Source organism: Pieris napi, chromosome 22, assembly GCF_905475465.1.
Source record: "Pieris napi chromosome 22, ilPieNapi1.2, whole genome shotgun sequence".
Classification (NCBI taxonomy): domain Eukaryota; kingdom Metazoa; phylum Arthropoda; class Insecta; order Lepidoptera; family Pieridae; genus Pieris; species Pieris napi.
In genome coordinates this window covers 7,854,172-7,877,649 of record NC_062255.1, presented here as the reverse complement: position 1 = coordinate 7,877,649, position 23,478 = coordinate 7,854,172, and the positions used below count along the sequence as shown (strand labels likewise).

Here is a 23,478-nt window from a genome sequence, read left to right as displayed (position 1 = left end):
GTTGCCCCCTAATGCCCCCTAATGCGCCCCGTAAACGAATATGCTCGGAAATTGCCCGAGCAGATGTGATTGCCAAGGCCCGGATACTAGGAGTCATCAATCTGGTGCCGCCCGATATAAATCAAGCTCACAATGCCAGAGGAAGTTCTTAAGAAGAAAAACTATAGGTCATATCCTTCCGGGGTGGCGGCCAATCGGAAGCGGGTGTAAGTCGCCTGCTACGCCCCCTCGTGGGTGATTCGTTTAACGCTAGGGTTTGCATGACCTGGGATGTTGATTTTGTTGTTTTTTCGTTTTGGTGTACGTATAACGGTAAAGTAATTTAAGTAAATTAGGTTAGACAAATTACATATTAGTGTTAATCCTACATCGTGATGTTCTATGATGTCTCAGTGAAGACACGGGTATTTAAAAAAAAAGGGTGCGTGTTCTTATGTACGCGCGTAAGAAGTTATACTTCTTTGACATTATTAAAAATAGTTTTTGATTGCATGCAAATAATTAATTACAATTAAATAATCAAAGACTGGAAAAGGAGTCATTATAGTCAATAAAGTTCAGTTTACATTTGAAAAATTAAATAAACAAATATTTATTATTATTCTCTTACATTAAGTGTAACATAAATTCTATTACTATTCGAATGTTGTTTTTAAATTATGTCCAATGCCGTAGCATCTTCCGTGGGCAACTTCATTCTGTTAATTTTGTGTCACGGTGCGCGCGCATCGTAAAATTTCACTCTCATCAATTTTTCATAACGCGCCGATAGAAGTATAACTTCAAAAACGTAAAAAATTAACGGTGAATTAATGAATATTTTATCGAAATGTATGTGACAAATTAGTAACATTGTGATATGTCTCAATTATAAACAGTTACAGTTAATTTAATTACATATATTGCATACTTTATTGACTTCTTTCCTTTAAAGTCAAAGAATGGCAATGTTCTCAGCAACGCCTTGGTTGCACTTCGTAATAGTTGTGCTGCAATTTTTTTGACGTGATAACGTCTTTAAAATCGTTTTAGTCGGGTCGACATGTTCAGAAACTTATGTCACACCAAAACCTCACGAGCGCGATCGCAGGTATAACGAGAGAGAGACGGACCGATCTCCCGTCTCATCTCGAGCGCTGCCAGTCATTCCGTGAATGTATGAAGAAAAATGTATATCATAGTCGAATAAGTAAACTTGTCATTTTACACCCGAAATTTATCATCAAAAGTGTGAATAAAACGATAGATGTAATTTAAAATTTGAAAAAATTGTTATCTTCATTAATTCCTTACTTCCCAAAAACTTATATCACCAATAAGACGTTATCACGTAAACATCTCGATCGTAAAGCTACTTTACAAACAACCAATATTTTTTTACTTAAAATACGAGTCATAGTAGTTACTGATTGCTTTTCCTATCAAGATATCTTGAATATATCATTCAGTATACGTAATCATTCCTATGACACGGTAGATTGGGTCCGCGTTATAGTAAACGCTTTGTAGGAGTATTCTCGCGTAACCCGCTTGTGTGGCCCCGTATAACGCGTTATCTCGTTACGTTTAACTCGTTTAAGGGGATTTAAATCGAATATTAAGAAAAAACTATGTTATCAACGAAATAAGAGCGTACAAATCATATTAATGTCACAGTAAAGAAATTTAACATGACAAATCCGCGTTATATTGGGGAATATCGGCGTAATATGAAAATGCGTTATAAGACTACAGTGTTATAAGGGGGTTAATTGTAGATTGTCATACATATTAAGGAATGATTAATATTTTTAATCAAGTTTAAATGAAAAAAATATACTAGAACATTTGAACATATACATACACAGTTTTATTTATACGTGATATCTAAGAATTTTTACATAAATATTTCATAAAACGTGTACACCTTACCCTTATAAGTAGTGAGATTTTTCCACGTCGGCTCACTAACGCTGTTCCATCCGTCATGAGAGGATTACACTGGAGGCCCGGCGTATAGTTTATACAATACATTATTAATTTTATCATTAATTTTTATATCTTGGATCTTGGGTCTATTTAATGTTTGTAAATAGATGTATCGAGTTCATGATAAAACAAAAGATAATCAAATGTTTTTTTGTTCGATTATAAATAACAGTTATTTAAAAATAATATTAAATACAATAATGTTTTTTTTTAAATTTAGATTAGTGTTATCGGTTATTTATATTTAGTGATAATATAAATGACCTATGTATCACCTCGACGTCCGCCGTTCCACAACTGAGCGTTTTGCAAGGCGATTTCTGCCGCGCACCACCACTATGTGGAACCAGCTGCCCACAGAAGTATTTCCGAACCAATTCGACTTAGGGTCCTTCAAGAAAAGAGCGTACCAATTCTTAAAAGGCCGGTAACGCCTTCGCAACGCACTCGCGAGCCCTCTGGCATTGAGAGTGTCCATGGGCGGCGGTAGCACTTAACTTCAGGTGAGCCGGAACGGATAGGAATCCGTTTGCTCCCTATAAAAAAAAAAATATATTGCGTCATGCTTTTGAATATTATTTTGTCAATAACAGAGGTATTATGCAGATTTAACTCTTCCTCATACTGTGAAGGCAAACATACTTAGAAAATACATGTCAAAAAGGAAGGACAATCTTTTTTTTTATGTAACAAGGGGCCTGTTTGCCCCTACACACCGATGATAGACACTCACATTGTCAGAGGGCTCGCAAGCCGTTGACGGCCTTTTAAGAATTTTGACGCTCTTTTCTTCTAGATCTATCTATATATATAAATTTTCTGTTGTACAGTAATCCCCCTATAACGTGTAGATTTCTCTAGTTATATTTCTGTAGTGTGAAATTTATATTTATTTGTCAAGTCAATAATTAGTTTTTCATACCTTTGTCATTTGCACCTGTTTCAATTGTTTTGTTATAAAATTAAACTAAATAACTTGATTAAATTCGTGTTCCTAGTTTAAAAAAAACGGTTTTACGAGAATATTCCTTTAAGGTTATAGGGGGGATTACTGTAATTAAACTCCTCCTAAAAAGCGAGACCGATTTCAATAAAATATTTTGAGTGTGTTCAAATGGATTCGGGAATGGTATGGTATGGTTGGTGGGCTCAGTTTCCGGTCTTTAACCCTCACTAGATCCGTTGTGCTGTCCTGGCTAACTAAGCCAGCCTAGCTACTTCCAGAAGCACAGAAGTCTCCTGGGCACTTCACAGGCTTCACGGAGCGACCTCACTGCTCGGAATATTTCTGTACGTTGTTTAGCCACAGCCTCGCATTCCAGGACTACGTGGGTGACTGATACCTCTGCGCTGAAATAGACTCTGCACATGAGGCTGTCTGTTGCTTAGGACAAAAAAATGTATATAAAGGGGACTTACGCCCGAACCCAATAACCTATCTCAATCCAACATCTGAGGAAGTAATCTTAATCCAAATCTTGGAACAAGTGTGCCAATAAACAATCGACGGATTGTAATAGCCATCTGTAGATACAAGCTATCCATGGGAGGTCGTATCGGTGTCTGTGGATAGACCTTTGTATGAAAATGACAGTTGACGAAAGCTCGATTTCAACAGTTTTATTTTAACAGATTTTAACTTACACCGGTTTTTTAAATAATTAAAAAAAACTGTTTGTTATGTTTTAAATCTACACATATATATTTTAATGTTATTTGTACAGTTTTATTTACTTTATTTGGTTTACATTGACTATCAAATATGAGTGAAACTCGGTAAAATGGAACGACAAAGAGCATTTTATCCATCGCAAAAATGGATTGTCTTTGTATTTGGGTTTGGTTATTGAGAGGAGATCGATCTACTGTCACGGTCTGATCTCAGATTGTTTTAATCTGAGATTGTGGATTGATTATTGGGTTCGGGCGTTAATGGCCTGTAATTGTCCCTATCATTGTTTTAAGATTAGTTCTCGGTCCGCTAGTTTGTCTAAATTGAAGACATACAGAAATATTGTACGAATGCAACTGAAATTCTAAAAACAACACAAAGCTTATTCAAAGCAATCAGTAACAAGTACGAAATGTATAACACGATATAATTCGCAAAGTGCAGTACAGTACTTTGCAGTAACCGTATACACGATACACAAATTGTCTTTTCCTAACGGATTCATTTGCGGTGTTGAAATTTGAATTCGCTCCCGGGTGGTGCAGCAAATTGTGAATTAGAGTATGGGGCATTAGATATGCGATTTCAAAGTATAGGTAATATTAAGTATTGCTTGTTAGAATTTTGGTTATAAATCCTATTGAAGCTTTAGTTGTATTGGAGTTGAAAAAAAAATTGAGTTTCTACATTTAAAACACGTGTTTTCATTTTGTTTTCATTATACAAGTGCGAATTTTATATGTGCGTCTGAATTATAATCGGAAGTGATTTAAATTGAATATTTAAATCAATACTAATTAATATTAGAAAATAATAAATATTTATTTATTTAATTTTTCAAATGTAAACCAAACTTTATTAACTATAATGACTCCTTTTCCAGACTTGATTATTTAATTGTAATTAATTATTTGCATGCAATCAAAAACTATTTTTAATAATGCAAAGAATGCAAAGAAGTATAACTTCCACCCTTTTTTATACTGTTAATCTATTTTTTTGTACTGTCAGTAAAAATATCATGATTTTTTTGTCAATGTCAACTTTTATCATGGCATAATGGGTAGGATTTTTGAATATTCTTTAAGCACAGGGTATTTTTTTGTATAAAACAGGGCACAAACGGGCAGCAGGCTCACCTGATGTCAAGTAACACTGCCGCCCATCTACACTCTCAATGCCAGATGGTTCACAAATGCGTTGCCGCCCTTTTAAGAATTGGTACTATTACTTGAAGGACTCTATGTCGATAGAATAACAGCTTGATCAGCATGTCTTAAACAAACAGATGATTTCACAAGAAGGCCTTATATTTATACAAAACAGACCGAAACAAACTATAATACTTGTGCAAAACTATGTATAACCCGCTATTCTCCTGGCTCTATATAGAAGCCGCGGGCGCGTGCGGCTTGTTAGCTAGTTTTTGCCCACATCTGTAGATCATAGCATTTCTATATTTACCTTCCTTATTTAATTTAGTTTCTAATTAAAAGAAATTTATACTACTTCAATTTAAATTTCGCTCTATTAATTCAGACAAGCCACGGTACGCTACGGTATAATATTGCAAAGATTTTATTAATAATTTGAATATTTAAATATGTAAGGCAACATATAAAAAATCTAACGATGAGATATAAAGCGGCCTCGTTGTTTCCATTGACTAAGTGTCTTTAATAAAAATTGCGCTTCATTGTATTTTTCACATTCAGTGTATTTTTTATACTTATCTTATATATTTGTTAAGCTCATTAACAAATATTCAGTGAAATAAATTGAACTAACAATTCCTATTCCGTATTAGCAGGATTATGTGCACCCCTCATTGTAACTAATCTTGTCACAAATTCTGTCCGATTACAAGCGTTCCAAATTCAAATTGTCAAATGCGGTTCGAAATTTAAACACGGGTGTAATTTTCGAATTTCGAACGCGCCATATGAGGTGCCTCCGGCGTTATTTTTTCGGCGCCACAGAGTCTACCCACAGTGAACTTAAACGAGCGTAACGCTAATATATTCGGGCGGGATGCACAGATAATAAATGCTTTTATTGGTTTCATGCGGTCGGATTGGAGCCGAGATGAGATATAATTTTCAAGAAAACGCTTTAATATGAAAGGGGTTCGTGTGCCAAGAATTAATGTGAATAACGTAGACGCTAAGTATGTTAGGGTATTTTTCGTTTATGTATGAGTTTATTGAACGTATGTTATATAAAATATGGGGTTTAACTATTTTTCTGCAGCTTACAATGGATTCTCTACTAATACACTGGTGATATGTAGAATTACAACAGGTCTCTGATTTGTGAGTATTGTATCGTTAAAATGAAGGTAGATAATAATAATAAATTGTTTATTTGCAAAGGAAGTCGTACATTCAGATTGATTCATTATAAAAAACCGCACAATTAGCCATATAAAAACAGGCATGCGAATGTTATTAATTATCATAATGTCATAATGACAAAAAATTTAGGGCCTAAATACTCTCCCATTTTTAATAAACTTCTTCCCCTTAAAGGATTACACGGCAGTGATCTATAACTTCTAGGAAGGTGATTAAATAATTGGAGAGCCGTAGCGTAACAATTTTTTAAATACATCGTATTTAAAAAAAATTATGTATTGTATTGTGTACTTTGTATGTAAATACAAGCAATGCTACGCCGTAGCATCGTAGACAGCTCTACAATATTATTGATACATTTATGTTATTAAAAGATTATATCAAAATAAACAGAAGTGACAAAAATATGTAGTAAGTGAAGTACTCACTGAATTTCTATCATATAGCCTTTCATAAAGCCAATATATAAAGTATAGGTGGTGTAATTATTTAAATTACATTTGCGAAGGATTTTCTATTTCTAAAATTGTGAATTTATACTCCCTCGTGGTGAATGATCGATTGCCTATAATCGGCTTCGTACGAATTAATAATTGGATAAGGTACTAAAGATGTTATTATAAATATTAAAGAAAAATTCAAGTGGCGCTAAAACCTTTTAGGTCTAGGACTCTATGCAGTGGTCCTTCTGTAAGCATGTTATGATAAAGAAGGAGAAAGCAGAACGAGAGAGGGAGCGCTTTAGGACAAATCCTAGGGGTAGAAGACGGGGAGTAAATAGGAGAAGATATGTCCATCTCCTACCTCCTATGTAGTGTAGGGGGTAGTAGGACTCCTTTCTCCGCAATTAGACTCGTGGTTGGTCCGTTGTGCGTAGTTAGTTAGCTATGTAGTGTATACTGCACCGGAAGTTTCTGAGTGTAACATGCCGTTGAGGTCCCGGTAGAATGCGACAGCGACCTCGGAGCCTCTGTAACGCGGCTTCGTTGGAACTACTCGAGGTGGTTTTAGTGGGTATTGCTCACCCAGTCTCTGAATAGCAGAGATTTTGGGTCGAGTCCCACATACCCCTAGGTCTGGAACCCTGATTTCTGTTTTCTGACAATTTTACTTAATATGTACAAAAAAAAAAACTGTAGCTGTCTTCTGGGGTTGTAAGGCTATCATCACCTTATGTAAAAAAGTGCCAACTAATAAAAAATCTAAACTTCTACACCTAATTAAGATTGATTGATAAATTGTTTATTAAAACGTCAAACTTAATCGTTAAGTCAATGTCAAAATAACTTTATTCTTATAGGTAAACAAGTAGACTTATGAACGTCAGAAAAAAAGTTTAATTAATTGTAAATTTACATTTACTACCAGTTCGCAAGTCAAGGCGTAGAGCGAGCAAGAAGAACTGGCAAGTAACTTCTCGCCACTCTTTTTAATCGCTAAGTTTTGTGTCATACAAATTGTTTGAACTGGAGCAAATCAATCCCAAGGATAAGAATTATTTAAATATTCGTCAAATTTATAAAAAGCTTTATTGATTAATTTACATTTAACGAGGGCTTTGAATTTATTTAGTGATAATTCTCCAATTTCGCATGAGAGTTTGTTGTAAAAACGAATACAATTACCATATTAGGAGTGGTTTATCTTCTGGTTGGTTAAACACAAGACGTCAAAGTATATGTTACAATTTATCACCCAAAAGATTCGACGAAGATTCGCCAAACGACGAACGAATTACTTACCCAAAAGCAATTCATACTAAACGTATTCATGGAACCTATTCATCGCATGTAAGGAACTCTATTAAAGCTTATAAAAGAAATCTACCCCCAAACAAATTGCTATTAACCCTTGCATTATGAGCGAGTCATTACGCCGCCGGCGCTCTGGCCAAAGAGACCATTGAATGGTGTTTGCCTTAATCAGATAGGGCACAGCAATATGCCACATGTTTGCTGTATGATCATTACCGCAACGCAACTGTTACTTTTAAATGTTTAATAATTCGCGGATATAAAAGAAAGCATACAATAAGCAATGTTTGTAGGTGGTCTGAAAAGTTCGTAGGCCTTTAAAAGAAATCTTTTTTTTAATGAATTTCATTATTAAATAGGTGCCTTAGAAAACAATTCAACTAGGCGGTCATTAAATGTTTGATACCATTGTTTATAGTACGATTTGTCTTTGGCCTTGAACTATGGTTTAGTTTCGGTGATTACCTTTTTATCAGCGCAAAATTATTGGTAAAATACCAATACAGTTATTGTTTCTGTGTTTGTGTAATTCTTAGGATAGTAAAGTTAATAACAAATTTACAAGTATTTAAATAATAACATTAACTAGTATTTAACAATAATTTAAATGTCAACCTGTTCCGATTCAAAACCTAACATTATTTACTAAACTCTATTTCCCAATGGACACTTTATTTAATTTATAATTAACTTAAGTCAAAACCAAAGAACAATAAATATGCTAACTAAGAATAATATTTTAAAATCGAATAGTGATGTTTTTCAAAATCGTTAGTAAAGTAATAAATGATAAATAATATTTCAAATGAAAAAGATGCTTATAAGCCACCAAAGTCACAACAAAGCATTACCATAGAAATAGAGCTGAAATCCACTCAACCCTATCTCGCAGTTTGTCAATTTATCTTCTCTCGTAAAAAGTTGTATAACACGAAGCCGTAAACACGATGGAGGTTATATTTACGGCGAACAAATAAGTATCGTTCGCCCGGGGCATTCGGGAAACAATGAAAAATGACCGGCGGAAAATTGCGCGGATTGGAAAAGATCCCGTACGATACGAGCCGATCTCACTTGAGAAACAATTGGGGGACGGATCTTTGATTTATATTTTTGTACTAACATTTTGTTTAATGTGTGTATTTCAAAATTGTCTTTCGCACTGATTATCAGTGGTGAAAGCAACGTTTGTTTTTGTTTTAACATGAATAACGTATACAGAATAGGGAAATCTAAATTTTAGTTTATGATTATCTTTGTTGCATGCAACTATGACAATCAGCATTTTAATACCTAATTATATAGTTTCATATAATCTCAATAGGATTGAACCTAATTAAGCAATAGCTAGAAATCTACAGTTTCTTCATCTTTCACAAACTAATGAGTTGTGGATTGGACTCCGCTGAGATCTTCCCAAGAAAGGATGTCTCTGTTGTGTAAGTGCCTACTCCTACCTTACCTTTACAGGCATTTGAGCATTGTATAGAGAGAAAAAAATAACATATATTTTACTTATTTTAAGATTACTTACTAGTGTTCATGATGAGTGTTCATACCTTTAAAAAAAAACAGTGGCGCTACAGGTTGTAACCTCTTTCGGTCTTGGCCTCCGATTTCTGGATCTGTTTCATGAACATTTTTGAATCTAAAAGGCAAGTAGGTGATCAGCCTCCAATGCCTGACACACGCCGTCGACTTTTTGGGTCTAAGATATGTCGGTTTCCTCACGATGTTTTCCTTCACCGTTCGAGCAAATGTTAAATGCGCACATAGAAAGTCCATTGGTGCACAGCCGGGGATCGAACCTACGACCTCAGGTATGAGAGTCGCACGCTGAAGGCACTAGGCCAACACGGCTCTCATAAGATATGAGCTATCGCTATCAAAATATAGTGAAAATCTTTTCTAATCCTCTCAAAGGAACAGTAAAGGGGCTTTTAAATTTGTTCTAAGAAATATTTGAAATCTTTCTTATATTCTACACAATAGCAGACTAAAACTAACGACATAACAAGCGAATTATTCTTTCATCATGCGCTCATTCCCGGCAAATTACTTTACCAACCCCGTACCACGAACAGAAATTACTTTATCGCCCCGTACTAAGAAGCAATCTACATTTATTAACGTTGTAGAAATAACGTAGGACCGTATTGTAAAACTAAATTAAATTGGCTTTTTATAAAAAAATCAATATTCAGTATTTTTAATTCGGAATGGCAATTTTTCTATAGACCTAATTTCCTTCTGGTAACACATATGAAAAGTTTTTATAAAATCTGGTGGTAATATGTTTTTTACCATACAGGCTCTGTGTACGTGCGTTATGTACAAAGCATGAATTAACCATTCTTTATCAACTTGGAAAAGTGATGGTCAAAGCGGGACACGGTACCCTACAAATGTGATTGAAAGCATTACTTTTGTATTTACTATTTAGTTACGAACAGCCTTGCCCTAGTGACTGAAGCGACTCTTGCGGCTTGCATCAATGGACTTTTGTTTATAGATGCGCATTTAACACTTGCTTATAGTATTATTGCTTATTGGAGTATTGTATTATAATATTAAAAAAATATCAACAAAAGCGTCCATGCGTCGGGTTGTCTCTCTCGCTAAAATATGGGCCGATGGCCGGCCATGCGTCATACTCGTGAACGGGTGCTCCTTGTGGTGACTGTTCGTACTTGAGGTTGTGTATGCGGTGATGTTAGTTATTTCGACTATGTATTTGCGTGTTGTTCCCACGAGAATGTAAGTGCGTGCTCCTATTTCACCATGCCTCCTGCCGATAGGACAAATCCGTGTTTTTAATTTATTTTATTATTATTTAGATTAACTACTAATTACTTAAGATATCATGTGGAACATGTTGTAATGGTTTCAGCTCCTTACAAACATTCTGTAAAACAAAAAACTTGGCAATTAAAAAGAGTGGCGGAGATTTTATTGCCAGTTCTTCTCTTCCGTTCTACGCCCTTGATTTGAGAAATGTAAAATTAGAAGCATTTATTATATATTTCTTTTCTGTCGTTCATAAGTGTACACCTATATTAATAAATGATTTTGATTTTATAACGAAATAAATAGTTATTAGAATTTTAATACACATTAATTTCTTCGCATATACCATAATTGTTTAATAAGAAGAGGTCTTTAAGAAAATGTGTAAGACCGGCCCTGGCTCTTGGCGCACTCTATTTTCCTATTTGCGCGGCAGATTGGCTGTGATTGTATTGTTTGTAGGGCGGAGTCTCCCCAGCCGGAAAAATATCGCCTGCGAGGGTTAACTTGAGTATTGTCAATATTGAAATTAGTGGGATGGAATGTAAGCATCGGTTGATATAATAGTTAATAAGGGTGCCAAATGATACTTTATATTTTTAAAGATATCTTTAACATATATATGCGAGTGCCTTTCAGCAATCATAGTCAGGGAGAAGGCTTATTTACTAGTCGCGTAAAACTACGCGCTACTTGATTTTATTTCCGCGTTTAAAATTGCTGCTTAGTATAATAAAAACTTTATTCATGACAAATATGTTGTGAAAACAATTATTCCGTGGTACATGGTACATGTTTAAAACAGTTTGACTTACAGCATCGTAAATGTAACTAGACAACTAAAATAATTTTCAACGTAATACTTGTATTATGAAAAAGTTTCTCATAGACTGTGATTATGAAAATGATTATATATAAAAATCTAAATTATATGAACAAGTGCCGCTTTATAAAGAATTGTATACAGTAAACACTCCTATAATTCAGTAGATTGGTTCTGATTTAAAGGAAACGCGTTGTAGAAGTATTCTCGCATAACGCGCTTGTATGAGCCCATATAATGCGTTATGTCAAATGATTCACGTTTAATTTTTCACAAAGTAGAAAGAAACAAGTATAACAAATCATTATAAATGTCACAGTACAGAAATCCACGCGTTATATGGAACAATACCCGTCTTAAACGAGGGCCTAAAATCGCGTAAAATGAAAATGCGTGTTATCAGGGGGTTTACTGTACTGATCGTAATAAGAGTGTATTATCGCATCATCTAAATCAGCAGATGATTGTCAATAAGCAATATTGAACACGTAAAGGTAACTTTTATGAGAGCGAAATTGTGTTTATGCGGCGTCGTTCGCGATTTATCGCTGTACTGCGATATGGATATTGAGATTACGATGGTATGATGCCCTCTGCATCATCTGTATTACGTTAAAAGTGTTTTGAATTTAATCAAAAAAACCTTATGTGGTAATAGACCAGTGCAGATAGCCTTTAAAATAAATAAAAAGTGAAAAAAATTACAGTAGGATGAAACCCATTAGAAAAGCAGGGGAATATGATCAAAATGAAAGGAAAAATAAATTACGGTCGATCTGAGGTCGGGAAGGGGTCGGGGGGGGAGTTTTAAGGGTAAAAAACGGTTTATCTCGATTTCCGGCAAAACTAAAAGTCCTATCGAAGAAAGTTAAATGGTAAAGTTGTAGGTAATAAAAAGATCTAAAACTTTTGTATTCACACATTTTTCACATAACCTCAAAATTTATGTGAAAAATTCAAAAAACCAAGTTTTTGGTTTTTTATTTTTATCTTTAACAAAAATATTTTTTTTTAACGAAATTTGGTCAAAACTTACCTTTCTATGTCCCAAATACGCTGTAATTTATTTGATTAAAAATATTTATTTGTTCACCTTATTTTGAATTAATATCGAAAAAACATCCTAATTTTCAATCGAAAATTCTGACGTCAAAATTTCAGCTTTTTTCAAAAAGTTGGTGTGCTTTCGGTTCATTGAAATCTCTACTTTCCTATGGTAAAAAAATATATATATATTAAATCCATAGTAAATCTTCTCAGAAAATGCAAAAAATCGTATGCAGTAACGCCCAGACCCGTCATCCCCTTCCCTACTTCTCTATGAATCTTCTTTCAATTATAATCAGATGCCTATTTATTACTATTTTAAGATAACTTATATATATCTGAGTGACCTAAAAAAAAAATTTAGCCTTTAGATGGGCTAAAATTTTTGGTATTTCATAGAGAAGTAAGGAAGGGGATGACAGGTCTGGGCGTTACTGTATACGATTTTCTGCGTTTTCTGAGAAGATTTACTATGGTAATATATATATATTTTTTTACCATAGGAAAGTAAAGATTTCAACGAACTGAAAGGACACCAACTTTTTGAAAAAAGCTGAAATTTTGACGTCAGAATTTTCGATTGAAAATTAGGGTGTTTTTTCGATATTAATTCAAAATAAGGTGAACAAATAAATATTTTTAATCAAATAAATTACAGCGTATTTGGGACATAGAAAGGTAAGTTTTGACCAAATTTCGTTAAAAAAAAAAATATTTTTGTTAAAGATAAAAATAAAAAACCAAAAACTTGGTTTTTTGAATTTTTCACATAAATTTTGAGGTTATGTGAAAAATGTGTGAATACAAAAGTTTTAGATCTTTTTATTACCTACAACTTTGCCATTTAACTTTCTTCGATAGGACTTTTAGTTTTGCCGGAAATCGAGATAAACCGTTTTTTACCCTTAAAACTCCCCCCCCCCCCCCCCGACCCCTTCCCGACCTCAGATCGACCGTAATTTATTTTTCCTTTCATTTTGATCATATTCCCCTGCTTTTCTAATGGGTTTCATCCTACTGTAATTTTTTTAGGTTTCAAAAATTATCGGCACTGGTCTATAACGATAACTTGGGTTTAAAAATAATCAAGTTATTTTATTTTTGCTTTCAAACATAAAAAAATCAGTGGCGCTACAACCTTTTTATGTTTGGGCCTCAGATTTCTGAATCTATTTCATGATCATTTGTCATAGGCAAGGAGGTGATCAGCCTCCTGTGCCTGACACATTGTATTGAAGAAGTCTATTGGGTGAAAGAGTAACATAATTATCAAGGAATATAGAGAATAATAATAGCAAATAGTTTTGCTTGCCGGCTTGCCTTACACCCAAAAAGCCGATAGCATGTGTCAGGCACAGGAGGCTGATCACCTCCTTCGATTCGATCCGATCGCCATTGATTTATTTTTTATTTTATTTAATACAATAGAATTCAGCCGGCACCTTTGATTTTGGACAATATAACCGGTATGTCTAAACGATGTCGTCATAAACGATTTTGACTGTAACTAAAATAAAATATCAGCAGAGTCTAGTCGCTTTAACACGCGCAACCACTACTTATTGCCTAATGAGTTCTAAAAGAAGCGCGTGTCTAGTAGACAGTCCTTAACATCGTAGCCACAATCGACACTAACGATGTACTATTGCAATTTCAACTTAATCCTAATAAACATAGCAAAATACGCCGTAACACTAAGGGATAGGAGATTAAGTCCCGTGTATAGTTTTAGCAAATGTAGAGTTGTAAGGTGTACATCTAATTGGGTGTACGCCGCGGGCGCAAAGAAGGCTTTAATTGTTGACGCGGGTCGTGTTTGAGTGACGTAAATCATAATTTTGCGTCTGACACTTATATATGTCAAATGTGTTTAAAATTCGAATACACTTGGTGGTGACAGACACCAGACAGCAGTGGGGTAGCATCTTAATTACTTTTGTTTCGCTAATATTATTAACTATAAGTACTTATTGCAATGCATTATTGCATAATTTTGTGATCAGTCATGTCGCAAATATTGATAGAGAGATAAGGATAAATTTCTAAATTTCTTATTGTGGATTTCTTTATATAACTGGCAAGAGGCTCACCTGATGTTATACCACCGCCTATCACATTGCCAGAGGAATCGCAAGTGCGTTGCCGGCTTTTAAAGAATTGGTAATTTTCTTGAAGGACCCTAAGTCGAATTGGTACAATAAAATCTTCAAATGCATTGAGGATACTAATGATATTAATAATATAAAACATTGTGTAAAGTATGTATCTGTGTTTCAGGTACACAAAGATTTCTTCGGTCGTATCGTCCCTTTATCACAGGTTCAAAAACAAGGTATGGTAACTAATTTATATACTCGTATATCTAGATTTAATATATATAATTATCTGTATATAAATTGGATTTGTCATTGCAATTATATAGTTAAATTCGTATCAAAACGTTGATCTCCTAGTGAAATAATTTCATGTTTAATTCAACATTCATATGTTAAATGTAGAAATCTATAAAAAATCACATCAAGTATAGACTCACACTTGCAACCTTCTGGCAGTGTGAATACCATGGACGCCAGTTCTACAGATTAATTACTTTGAAACGCCTTTTTAGTTTGTCAAAACCTGTAACATGAAGGCTTCATTTCAAAGCTGCATAATATATAGCAGCTCTAGCATAATATATAGCTACGCGTCTATCATTGTTTCTAACATCCGCCTCTACCCTTTCTCCTGCTCAGTACTCTAAGGCCAATACCAACACACAATTTCAACTCAATCTAATAAAAAAAATTAAAGGCTCCTAAACCAAATTAAATAAATGTCTTCTATACGTACGGCTATAATAGGCTCGCTCTTATAACGTAATTAATAATATAATAAAAATATTGATATAATTTACTACAATAGGAAGATTGTACTTACCGTAATTTTACTTTGTTTAAAAAAAAAAATTTAAAATTATAATTGTATAAGTTGATAAAAAATGCTATGCAATAGCTTTACCGCGGCAGTCTCCGAGTGCCACACGATTTAAAAAAGAAATGTGTTTATTATATAAGTATGTACATATGCATTACAATGTGTAAGATACCCTTAAGTAAAGCAATACACGTGTCATGGATCCCACCTCGTCCATAAGAAACATAATTATAAATTACTTAAAATTTATATGTATATATAATTTAATTACATCTTTTATTTTATTTATTTCTGTTTTTGATCTTTTAAATGTTTTCAACACACGTGAGTGCATGAGTGAGTGTGTGAGTGCATGTGAGTGAATGAGTGAGTGAGTGAGTGAATGAATGATATGTGTAACTACTTATTAGGTCTCAGAAGCATCTACAACACTGCGTAAGGTGTGTTCATAAGCCAGTCCTTTAATCATATTCTTTGTATATGTGTGTAAAAATTGTGAAGTCTTTTCGTGTATATTTTTAGCATACATGTTGTTTCAGGAATTTGAATAAATAAATATATAAATAAAACAGTGCAATTTCCTAATATATAAATTAGTTTAATCGCACTAACTGACACAGTCCCAAAATACATTACAGAGCCCAAAATACAACTGATCGCGTAACTTAAATAATGTAACCGCCTATTATTTTCAATTATATCGCCGGCAAGGGTTGTTAATATTCATTCTTGTCACCCGACGAGCATCGAACACCTGATACCCGGTAATCGGACCGATTGTCTGCTATTTTCATATTAATCTAAGGTAATATGGTTGAGTATTAGACACCGCTATTTTTAACGCTGAACGAGTAGTCCATAGTATTGATATTGTAGCAGTGTTGGCCGTAGGCGTAGGTCGTAGGTTTGATCTCCGACTGTGCTTCAATGGACTTTCTTTCTTTGTGCGCATTTAACATTCGCTCTATTCTAGAAGGAAAACGGGAGGAAACCGGCTTGCCTTAGTCACAAAAAGTCGACGGCATGTGGCAGGCACAGAAGGCTGATCATCTTCTTGCCTATTAGATTGACAAATGATCATGAAACAGATACAAAACTGAAGTCCAGACCTAAAAGGGTTGTAGCGTCACTGATTAATTTTTGAAATTATACTTCTATAGGCGCGTTATGGAAAATTGATGAAAGTGAAATTTTACGATGCGCGCGCACCGTGACACAAAATTAACAGAATGAAGTTGCCCACGGAAGATGCTACGTCATTGGACATAATTTAAAAACATCATTCGAATAATAATAGAATTTATGTTACACTTAATGTAAGAGAATAATAATAAATATTTAATTATTTAATTTTTCAAATGTAAACTGAACTTTATTGACTATAAAGACTCCTTTCCAGTCTTAGATTATTTAATATAACTTCTTACGCGCGTACATAAGTACATGCACCCTTTTTTTTAATTGATATTATACCTTATATTATTTCAGTAATTCGACGTGATATAACGTTTTAAACATAAGCAGAAAATGTTTATTTTTAAATTAAGTGATGTTTTTAATTACAAAATAATTATATATTAAAGTACAATATTCCTTCCTATCTAAATAATTGCTCCACAGACATGACCCTTGTCCGCTGGAGGATCCGTAACCAAGAAGAAGTAACCTACCCGTTCGCCTTTTGCCGTAGAAAATGGCTATTATATGAAACTTGCTTGGTACAGAGTTTTACGTCACCAGCTAATCTCGTCTGAGAAATTGAGGCAATTTACGTAAATTAATTTACCTTATCAGTTTTAAATTATTCTATATTTTTAAAGTGAAATAGAATTTAAAAACAATATAAATTGTATGTCATATATTTGCAAATGTTCCATTACACAGAGCATTAAACGCAGACATTATTCATGTAACATGTAGACTCAGAATAATTACAGTGAGCGTTTGTAAATCCTGAAATGAAACAATTCAGACAATAGGGCAAGTTGTAATGAGCCCCTCTAAGCTAATTGTTCTCGCCGAAATCGACTTACTGTTTGATTTAACGGGCTATATAGGGCATTTCTACATCAAATGCTAAGATAGTTGAAACTATATAGTGATAATAACTTTATGTGAGTCCGAATTTTCGAGAAAAAATACGCTTTCATTTTTCATTTGTTTACAATTTTTTGTAAATGTAAATAATGTTTTTCATTGTCTGAATGACCCAAGTCGAATTGATTCGGTAATACCTCAGTGGGCAGCTGGTTCCACATTGTGGTGGTGTTAAAAAACTGCCTTAAAAATTCTTTGTGGAGTAAAAATGTTCGTCCAGTAAATAAGACATTTCAATGAAGTAAGGAAATGTTATTGCACCTTCTAAATATTTGTGGTGGTTGAGGGATTCTGTCTGATTGGGTCGGTCTAATTTTAAGCATAATTACTATGATATTCCATAGAACGGGGTCTTGTACGCATCATATAAATATCTAAACTTGGCTCAGATCAGATGAGATCGAAATTTATTAGGTGCATGCAAATTTTTACTAAAATCATACTTTCTTAACATATGCTATTTAAGAAGAGATCAAATGGGCAGCTTTAGGCAGGCGTGACTTTACCAGTATCTTGAAAGCGTGTTCGCGTCAAATAGGTCGCACATTTAAACTCAAAATTTGTATGAAGAAGTATATAACTGTTTTTAAACACAAAATATCCACTAACAAAGTCTGTTGTTCTTCTTTTTTTGTGATAAAGTGAGACCCTTATCTTGGAGATCATGACCTAAAGTAATACTGGCAAAAACATGTCTTACAAGTAGAACACTATATCAGTGCTAATTGCTACGACTTAAGATCTAGATATATCAAATAAATATTTATCTAATCTTAATACAGAATGCTAAAGGCATTGTTATAATAGTATATTTTAGTGTGGCACCAGCTTAACTTTCTCATTATAATATTCCAGTCCTTACTTGATTTTAGTTAAATGCTATTAATTCCGGGCTCGGATAATACGGCCCGATTTGGTTTGTTCTTCATTATAAATCAGCTTCCAAACTCCTCAGAATTACATAAAAGTTTATTTATTGCTGAAATATTACAAAACTTAAAAAATTTACATATTTTTTTACTAAAGACATATTAGAATACTACTTCTTACTAAAGAAATAGAAATATTACTAAAGAGTTATTATCATTTGTTGTTCTTTAATAGCTTTATTGACAAACTTTACGTTAAACCGGTCGCTGGAAATCGAACCGGACCTCCGACCCTCTGCGCTAACTACTAAATTGCATACGTATACGTACGTACCAATTACGTAATACGTACGTAATTGGTACGTGTGAAACAGTTTTTAATATTTGGTTTTGTCCACAGATGCGGTGTCAGATGTTATATCTTCGAGCAACGTGTTCTACCAGTACAGAGAAGGTTATAATAACGCCGTACGAAGAAATGTACGGATGCGAGATTTATTATAATTTATTGTTTAAGGTTTAAAACCAAATGTAAAATAAAATTATGTTTCATTTTTTGTATTTTTATTTCATGAATTTAGCTTAATTGATAATCTTAAAATAAATCGTTGTTTCTTTATTCAGTTTTTCTTTTTCTATGAGATGATAATTAAATATATAAAAATTATAAAAAAATTTTTTACGAAAAGTTTTCAAATTCAGTACAGAAATATTGACAACTTAAACGCCTTTTGGCTATCTATATATATATCAGTCAAATTACCATTGAAAATGAACTTTTGCATCTATAGTAAAAGACTTCCCATCTGGCACAGTAGAAAAGCTCTTAATTAAATTAAAATCGCTAACGCTAAGATAAGAAACGTGAGAATTGAAAAATCTATACATTTTGACAAACGGGTTAGTTCGCTTCAAGTCTCGTTTTTGACTCTTAGATGTAGATCCAACGAAAAATTACAAGATCTCGCATTAAATAGCACAGCTCTCTAGATAATAATCTACAACTAAAAATAATTTAATCCGACTCTGAGTACGGTTAATAACAATCAGGAGCGAGCATCGTTGGATTAAAGCAAATTTTATATCTTGTATTTTAAATCCATAAAGATGAGCAATTTATTTCTACTGTCTGCACAAGGATGAAATTTTAATCACCGCATACCCACTTACAATTAAAAGTTTCTTCATAAATACATCTTAGCCTAACTTCAATGATTAATTGTTCTTCTGATATACGTTTGTTCTTCGTAAAGGATTGCTAAAAGTTGTTAAATATTTTATGAACCTCTCAACAATAATCCGAGAATAACGGCTGTCACTAAAATGCATAAGTTATAATTTATGAACCAGAAGTTTTTCAATTCACTTGCTTTTACTGTGAAACACTTTTGTATATAAAGTATTTTTTTAATGAGGAAAGGTAAGTGTTATTTATATTTTGTTTATACCAAATAAACAATAATCCTCTGAACCGATTTAAAAATTACTTCAACCTGTCGAAAGCTACTGGGCTCAACAATTAATTGTATTTATAGCCTTGAAAAATATGCCTTTTGAATGTCTTTTTCATGAAAACGCAGGATTTTTTAAATCTAATAGTGGTTTCTTAGTGTGCAATTTCTGAGGTAATCAGTAATTCTGTAGTAATAGTTAAGTGTGATGCTTGTTCCAACGCAAAAATTTTGAAACATACAAAAAAAAATGTCCTCATGATGTAGAATTTATCCATATTATAAAGAGGAAAGATTTAATTGTGTATGCATTAGGCTTCGAAACTATTGCGCTCATTCGTAAAATTCCTTAACTATTAGAACTCTACGTTATGCTTACGAAAATTTATAAGACATCAATATCTAAGAATAGTAAATAGTAGTAACTTGGCTACTGTCTCATTACGTTGGTTTGAATATAATAACATTGTGTCTTCTATACTGCCTTGGCTTGCCTATTTGCCTCTGTGCAGTGAGGCAATATTTACTCATGCAACGGCGTGGCAAACTCCCTAAAGTTCTTTTCTTTCACTTAGATAATGAATGCCCCCGCGCACAAGACTATAATTGCATTTGGTGTCATTCAAAAAGTGGGCTTCGATTTGATGAAAAATACTCCGTAATCACTGCACCTAGCTTCCAGTGATTACTACGTAGATATATTTCTGCGGTAAAAAAAACATCTCAGGAGTCAAATAATTGATGATGACGCAGTAGTCGTCGCGGTATCTCAGACCTTAAATAATTGAGTATAAATTAATTGTAAGTACAAATCCCTTTTGAAAGAAGGTTTTTTTAAAGGGAAATATATAGAAAGTGTACAAACTTACTTACTTATTACAACATTATAACTGTTTATTGAACAACCCCGTATGAGTAATATGACACGCTATTTAATTCTTAATTTCTTCCATTCCTATAATCCTTGTTATTATTATTACACCTCCAATTGGTAATCTCAGAAGTTGTAGTTGAATAATTCAAATTTCAGCTACTTCCAGATGTAACTATCCGTATCGAAGTAATACATTAACTTTATTTAATGATATAAGTATTTCTAATTTTATCCCAGTACCAGTGTCACCACTTTGACATCTATGGTTTAATTTCACAAATTAATGAAATATAATTGTTTAGTATTTAATCACGCGGTACTCTTTATACTTTCGCTTTATATTTCCTTAATTATATATTCCGTGTTTTAACGGTCAGTGTATTTGGACAGTGAAACTATTATAAAATTAATATATTACAGTTAAAACGAACGCTACTGCTTTTCGAATTCCACCAGTGTGGACCACCATTTTACTATGTATTATATGTGACTTGTGAGGCTACTAGTTAGACGCGTGACTTAGCATTATTACTTAGTATCTTCTGTGCTGTTTGCGGCGGATCATTTTATTGGGTAACCGTAACGAAATTGGATTAAATTTTTGGGCCGTATCAGACGGTAGAATCGCGGAAAATCAATGAAGTTATTTAAGTATTATATAAATAGAGTAAATTGCAACAAAAGCGGCATAACATAAAAGCGTAATCCAATTGTTTTCTTCCTAGTGTTATTAGGAGTTAATTATGTGCGATACAGTAAAGAAACTCGGTACTCCAATAGCGATTCCCATCCGATGTTCCTGTATGCAATTTCGATAAAAATCTATCAATATCGACGAGGTCGCATCCTTTAGATTGTTCGGTACAAGAATTAAATATTTAAATTAGCTGTCACTGTTGGGAGATACGGAGTACCAGTACAGAGAGATCCTAACACAACATGAAACCAAAGAGCTTTCTACTCTTTGCATTTAAAATTTCTAAACCGTTTCTCACACCTTAACGTTTACAGAGATGATTTGAATGAAACACTGAAATTTTGATAAATGTTTTATTTGATAATAATTAAAACAACTAGCCATGTGTATCTAATAGTCTACGTGTATTATAATACATTGTGCTTAAATATTAATATAAAATTAAATATATACAACCGGCGACAACAATTCCCTAACTCGTGCATGGTGCAGTAGTTCAGACATTCGTAAATATTTACAGACACACCGGAAATAGATTTACTTAATTATACAAGCATTAATGTGTTGGATTATATTACCTTAAATTTATTCGTTTATCACTCAATATAAATCGAATTATGTTCTGTCACATGAAATTTATACATTAAATAAATATATTAAAAATTAAAAATTTGGAGTTAATACCATAATAATATTTAGGTGTAAATTTTACGCATTAAATAATGCTTCGTTTTCTCGAGAAAAAATTACGAAAATTATTGCTTTATAAAAAAATATTGGTTGTTTGTAAAGTAGGTTTACGATCGAGATGTTTACGTGATAACGTCTTATTGGTGATATAAATTTTTGGGAAGTAAGGAATTAATGAAGATAACAATTTTTTCAAATTTTAAATTACATCTATCGTTTTATTCACACTTTTGATGATAAATTTCGGGTGTAAAATGACAAGTTTACTTATTCGACTATGATATACATTTTTCTTCATACATTCACGGAATGACTGGCAGCGCTCGAGATGAGACGGGAGATCGGTCCGTCTCTCTCTCGTTATACCTGCGATCGCGCTCGTGAGGTTTTGGTGTGACACAAGTTTCTGAACATGTCACCCGACTAAAACGATTTTAAAGACGTTATCACGTCAATAAATAGGTAATGACATCACGAGACTTAATCTATATTTATTTATAAGCAGAATTATCCTAAAACTTTAAACAAAATTGAGTATTTTTATTTACATTTCAAAAAAAAAATTCTTACAGTTTTTGGTCGAAAATACTGACGGTAACATAAATATTACCTATGGTACTCTACCATGACATTGACAGGGTATTAAACGTTACATTTAACAATTATTGACATTTGGTAATGACGTTTAAGGTTTGTAAGAATTGTTAATTTAGTCAAAAATCTTGTAACTAGGAATTTTAACCAGTGGCCCTACAACCTTTTTAGGTCTGGGCCTCAAATGTCTGTACACCTGTTTCATGGTAATTTGACAATCTAATAGGCGAGTAGGTGATCAACTTCCTGTGCCTGATACAGGCCGTCGATTTTTTGAGTCTAAGTCAAGCCGGTTTACTCACGAGGTTTTCCTTCACCGTTCGAGCGAATGTTAAATTCGCAGACTGGTTAGAAAGTCCATGGGTGCTAAGCCAGGGATCGAACCTACGACCTCAGGAATGAGAGTCGCACGCTGACGACGAACTGCTTTCACTTTAGATTAAATGAAATAAAATAGGTCTACGTTAAATATTTGAATATAAAAGCAGCGGAGTGATACCCGTCGTAAGCTTTAGTTTTAATACATAATTGTCAAGATTAAGTAGTTACAATAACTCATTATGTACATAGATATATTCAACTAGGTTCTACTTTCAAAATGTTATATCTAGTTTCGTAAATATACAGTTTAACAGAAAAAAATTGTTTCTTCAATCAAAACTAAATTTTGTTTGATAATATTGCAAATCGTATAGCCTGATTACTATTTATTCTGAAATTTACAACAAAGTTTTGACATGAAAAGGAAACGACTGGTAATAAAATATTGATATTGTAATTGGCTAACATTATGATACCATGGCACAGGCATATATTTGGCATAAAATTCACGACGTGGTATTTTGATTCTTTAAATACAAAGATAACATGCGTGAACATAATATA

The 23,478-nt window shown here is 33.4% G+C and overlaps 1 protein-coding gene across 1 annotated transcript in view; it reads left to right on the top strand.

The window, feature by feature from the left end:
• LOC125060925 (chromosome transmission fidelity protein 18 homolog) overlaps positions 1–18,841 on the top strand; it is a 36,928-nt gene extending 18,087 nt beyond the window's left edge. The window contains exons 15-16 of the mRNA XM_047666040.1: positions 14,683–14,737; positions 18,688–18,841. Of these exons, the coding sequence (XP_047521996.1) occupies positions 14,683–14,737; positions 18,688–18,791 (159 nt within the window). The 3' untranslated portion in view covers positions 18,792–18,841. The remainder of the gene's footprint in view (positions 1–14,682; positions 14,738–18,687) is intronic.
• Positions 18,842–23,478: the final 4,637 nt, after the last annotated feature.